At 52.1% G+C, this 5,106-nt stretch overlaps 1 protein-coding gene across 1 annotated transcript; it reads left to right on the top strand.

The window, feature by feature from the left end:
- Window positions 1–589: 589 nt before the first annotated feature.
- Window positions 590–2,867, top strand: LOC104146235 (C-C motif chemokine 5). The gene is made up of 3 exons (XM_009678186.2): window positions 590–892; window positions 1,433–1,544; window positions 2,211–2,867. The coding sequence occupies exons 1-3, from the start codon at window positions 817–819 to the stop codon at window positions 2,296–2,298; spliced, it is 276 nt and encodes a 91-aa protein (XP_009676481.1). The 5' UTR covers window positions 590–816; the 3' UTR covers window positions 2,299–2,867.
- Window positions 2,868–5,106: the final 2,239 nt, after the last annotated feature.

The following is a 5,106-nucleotide window of genomic DNA, read 5'->3' as shown; positions in this document are numbered from 1 at the left end:
AAAGGATTCTCCTTCTTGACTTATCCTCATGTGTTTTAGGATGAATTTGGACGTCATGAGCTCCATTTTGAAAGCAAAAGCACTAAGGTTTTGTTGTTTCAAGGTCCCTGACTACCACCCCTGGAGACACCTACAAACAGCCCCCAGGGTGGCAGCCACTCAGGGAGGAGAGATCAGAGTGTGCCTCCTGCCCGTGTTGGCCCCGTGCTCCTGCCCTGTGCATGTCCCAGATCCACCACAGGAGCAAGGACCCCTGGATGCCACGGTCTCCTGTAATTGCACTGTTCCCAAGACGTTTTCATCATCTGAGAGCTGCTACTAGCTGTGGGCCATGTTGTCCCAAGGTCTGCATACCTGTTTCCTCAAGACCTGAGACCTTGGAAAAGAGATTGAGCTGGGGCCCTCCTAATCCCTACCTCAGCAATCCTTTGGGGAGGCATGCTGAATCTGTTGAGGATTGCTGTCATACTGGTGAATGTCACTGTGAACCTGCTGCTCAAGGGCTGTCTCACATCCTGTCTTGGTCAGTATAACCCTCACTTGGGTGCTGATTTGTTCAAATTTACCTCACTGCGCACAAGGACTTTTCTGGTATTTCCTAGACCTGCTGCTTCCTTTTTTCAATGTCTCTGAGGCAAAGGTGCCATGACATCAGCTCCATGACGCTTTGGAAAACCCATGTGCTTTGCCTTGAAATCTAACTTTCTGGGCTGGCTAACATCCCTATAAAAAGTGAGGACTGTCTAGCCACCTATCATCAGACACAGAAGAAATCTGCTCTGGTCGTACCTCTTCTCTTGCAGCTCATCCCTTCCCATGATGAATATCTCTGCAGTGTCCCTCTCTGTCCTCCTCATCGCTGCCCTCTTTTCTCAGGCCTCTTCAGGTCCAAGTAAGTACAGTTTCTCTCTCTGTTCTTCTAGGGGTAGATTTTGTTCTGATAGGCAGTAATCTTGAAGCAGAGCTGGAAAAGGTGAGCTGCAAAGGTTGGAAACTTGAGTACTTGTACTTGAGTACATAGCTTTTCCTGCTTTCTTGGGATTAATCTTCCCTTCTAGCATGCTTTTCTCTTGGGAAGGAGATAACAAATTTTAACTTATGAACATCAAAGTTTTTAGCTTTGATCCTGTGATTTTACTGATTGTCTTTAAGAGTGATCCTAGGGTGACTGAGGGGATTTTTGCCACTGGAAGTGGGGAGGGGAGGGTTGCAGAAAGTTTAACAAGACACCCTCGCAGTGAGCTTAATTAAGCTTTGGTGTTCACAGTAATTTCTTGCTGACATTCTGGGGGAATAGGCTCTTTCTGGAAAGAGAAGAGGGCTCCACAGTTAATTTCAGGGGATGGTTGTCCGTGATCTTGGCTGGGGAGTGTGCATGTTATTTCCTTGCCATGAGTAATGGACTCATGCTGACCTTCCCAATCCCTTCCAGTTGGTGCTGACACCACTGTGTGCTGCTTCAGCTATGCTTCACGAAAGCTCCCCCAGAGTCATGTGAAGGATTATTTCTACACCAGCAGCAAGTGCTCACAGCCAGCAGTTGTGTAAGTACTGGTTCCTGTCCTGGACTCTGGGTGAAAGGCTTTGCCAGCCTTTGGGCTCTATCCCAAAGTTGCTCCATGTCCCCCAAGGCTAGGATTGTGGCAGTGTGGGGAACCATGTCTGGAATAAGGAAAGGGGGCAGCCAGCTCGGGTGTCCTGTGCAGCACATGAGCAATCCTCCTCCCTGGCTGAGAAACAAGGCCGTTCTGGTGGTAGAATAAGGTGTAGGGAGAAAGGGAGCCAGCAGGACCTTCTCATGACAATGCAATGAGCCCAATGCAAATAATGTGCCACTTGCTAGATTTGCATCTGATGTAGACTAAGGGTCCTCAGGCCAACAGATACTTGCTCCAGAAATACTAACCACCCACATACTGCATCCAGGCTCATCTCCACACTGGACAAGGCCAGGAATGTTTGAGCATGGGCAGTGTCTCCCAAGAGACCTTCCTGACCTCTGGGTTTTAGCAGACTCTAGCATTCCCCTGGGAGCTTGGGGAAGGGGTTTGGGCAATGGGAGTGTAAAGGGGAGATCATCCCCTCAGGAGCTGGCCCCAGTAGCTGGACAGGTTAGTGAGCACTCAGGAGGTGATCCAAGGCCCTGGATGCCAGTTCAGCGTGTGCCTTCCGCCTCTGGGGCAGTAACACCTCCCTGCCTCTCTTCACAGGTTCATCACCAGGAAGAACCGGCAGGTCTGTGCTAACCCTGATGCCAGGTGGGTGAAGGAATATGTGAACTTCCTGGAGCTGCAGTGAGGGCTGGGAGCTCAGAGAACTCTGCCCCTGAAAGTAAGTCCTGCAAGATTGTCCATCAAAATCATCGCTTGGGCCTAGAAATGCTACTGCTGAGCACCAAGGCCAAAAGTCACCTCAGAGCCTTTGAAGTTCCTTTGGTCTTGCAAAGACATCATTTCTCCATTGCAATTTAGCCACCTTTGTGGGCAGCTGCAACACTGGAGACCTCCTGACCTTGCAAACGTGCCTTGTTGTAGCCTGCTGTGTGACCTGTGGTGAAACTCTGTCCCTTCCTCGTGCCCCCGCTGCTAGAAGGGGAGGGAGACTCTTATCTTGAGAGCTATTTGTGAGAAGTGGTCTGTTAAAGCTAGGCATGAATGCTGTTTTGTAAAGCCAGAATGACATCTGAGTCAGCTGGCTGAATTTCACCATGTACGATAGATGTTGTCAGTGAGGTCTCTCTCCTTAATGGAGGAAATGGTGTGCTGGTTATTTACTGGATGTTCATTGTGGAACCACATCATTCAGCCTTGTTGTCAAAACGCTGTGTCTTGCTGGTGCCGGAGAATAAAGATTCTCATCTCTCTGTGTTGTCTAGCAGAGGCTGCTCACTTTCTGCCCAACCCCAGAGGAAGATAGGGAACACATGGTCCTTTGTAGGGGTTGGGATGTGGAGAGACCTTTCTGCTGCGTAGTCCAACACCATACCCTGGAGCTGGTGCTGAAGGCATGGGTGAAATAGCACTCAACTACGACCATTTTGGGAGAGGCAAGGGAAGAACCCTGGCTCCCCACCTAGAAATCCCTCAGCCTCCCTCGCCCTCAAAATCTTCCCTTCTGCGTCACCTCCACACTCCCTAGCATCACACCAGCAGCAATGTCACTGCCCCAGCACCTCCCAGGGTCCAGTCAATCCAACAGCACTGCAGCCTCCCAGCCCCAACCCTGTTACAGACCTGGCCCTCTCTCCACCCTTTTCCCCCTCTGTCATATCAACAGTGAAGGCCAGGAGCTCATGGGACCAGTCCCACTGGACTCACAGATGCTGCAAGGCTGGCAAAGGGATGTGTGTGGAAATGCTGCCCAGGCAGTTGGAGGCTGCACAGCCCAGAGGGTTTCACTTCGTGGTGAGATTAGCCAGACAGACCCTCAGACAGCAGATGCAGCTCTGCAGGTGTCAGGCTGCAGGGAGTGCCTGGGGCCTCTCTGTGGGGCCTGGGCTGACAGTCAGCTCTCCTGTGTGAGGTGTGCTGTAGTTGACCAGTTGCGTCACCAGATAAAGCAGTTATGGGAGGAGGTTAGTAGGCTGCGTAGCATCCGAGAGGATGAGCGGGAGATTGACAGGGCGTTCTCGGAAACTGTTCAGCTCCGGGAGTCCCCTGCCCCCACTGCAGCGGAGTTGTCAGAGGGCTCAGCACCGTGTGTAAAGGTGCATCATAATGCTGTTGAAGAGGGCTGGAAGCTGGTGACCTCTCATAGAAGGAGAAAGGCTCTTGCTCCTCCTCAAGACTTACCCTTGAAGAACAAGTTTAGCGCCCTCCAAGCCGAGGAGGAGCTGGGCATGGCTCCAAGAGAGGCAACTGGCCTGGCAGACCCTGTGCCGTGCAGGAACCCCCGGAAGAAACGGCGAGTGATTGTTGTGGGTGACTCCCTGCTGCAGGGGACAGAGGCACCTCTCTGCCGACCTGACCTCTTGTCCAGAGAGGTTTGCTGCCTGCCAGGGGCTCGAATAAGAGAGGTCATGGAAAGACTGCCAAGGCTTGTCCACGCGTCGGACTACTACCCTCTGCTGATCTTCCATGTGGGTGCTAATGACACGAAAGGCAAACTGGAAACCATCAAATGGGACTTCAGAGCTCTGGGAATGGTGGTGAAGGGTCTGGGAGCCCAGGTCGTTTTCTCCTCAATCTTGCCTGTGAGGGGAAAGGACAGGAGGAGGAGTAGACGAGTTTTCCAAGTTAACAGCTGGCTGCGCCGCTGGTGTTGGCAACAGGGCTTTGGTTTCTATGACCATGGGACCCTGTTTGAAGATCAACAGCTGATGGGGAGCGATGGGATCCACCTTACCAAGCGGGGCACGCGTGTCTTTGCCAACAGATTGGCCAGCCTGGTACGGAGGGCTTTAAACTAGGCAAGATGGGGGAAGGGGAGTGGTATAGTGGCAGGGGAGTCAGTAAAACACCGCTCAAGTCAGGATGCCTCCAGCGGGTGCATACAACCAGGGGAGACAGCATGCAACATGGCTATGGAGGATCCTCTTGCACCTCTCCTGGGAAGCCTGCGTGCTTGACTGGCTCTCTCAAATGCCTGTATACCAATGCACGCAGCATGGGGAATAAGCAGGAAGAGTTAGAGATCTGTGTGCGGTCGCAGGGCCATGATCTCATTGCAGTGACAGAGACATGGTGGGATAGCTCACATGACTGGAATGCTGTCATGGATGGCTATGTGCTTTTTAGGAAAGACAGGCCAGGAAGGCGAGGTGGTGGAGTTGCTCTTTATGTGAGGGAGCAACTAGAATGTATGGAGCTCTGCCTCGGGGTGGATGAAGAGCAAGTGGAGAGCCTATGGGTAAGGATTAAAGGGCAGGGTAACATGGGTGACACTGTTGTGGGGGTCTACTACAGGCCACCTGACCAGGAGGAAGTCATCGATGAGGCCTTCTACAGACAGCTGGAAGAAGCCTCACGATCACAGGCCCTGGTTCTCATGGGAGACTTCAACCACCCTGACATCTGCTGGGAAGACAGCACAGCTAGGCACAAACAGTCAAAGAGGTTCCTGCAAAGCATTGATGACAATTTCTTGACCCAGGTGGTGGAGACGCCA

This window comes from Struthio camelus, chromosome 16, assembly GCF_040807025.1.
Source record: "Struthio camelus isolate bStrCam1 chromosome 16, bStrCam1.hap1, whole genome shotgun sequence".
Classification (NCBI taxonomy): Eukaryota; Metazoa; Chordata; class Aves; order Struthioniformes; family Struthionidae; genus Struthio; species Struthio camelus.
Note: the sequence above shows the minus strand (reverse complement) of the source record. Positions and strands in the feature narration are given on the sequence as shown.

Excerpts from the sequence above, each read along its gene's own strand:
- LOC104146235 (XM_009678186.2), top strand. The coding sequence starts at position 817 with ATGATGAATATCTCTGCAGTGTCCCTCTCTGTCCTCCTCATCGCTGCC. Across the intron at positions 893-1,432 it reads TCAGGCCTCTTCAGGTCCAA|TTGGTGCTGACACCACTGTG; the intron begins GTAAGTACAGTT and ends AATCCCTTCCAG. Across the intron at positions 1,545-2,210 it reads TGCTCACAGCCAGCAGTTGT|GTTCATCACCAGGAAGAACC; the intron begins GTAAGTACTGGT and ends CTCTCTTCACAG.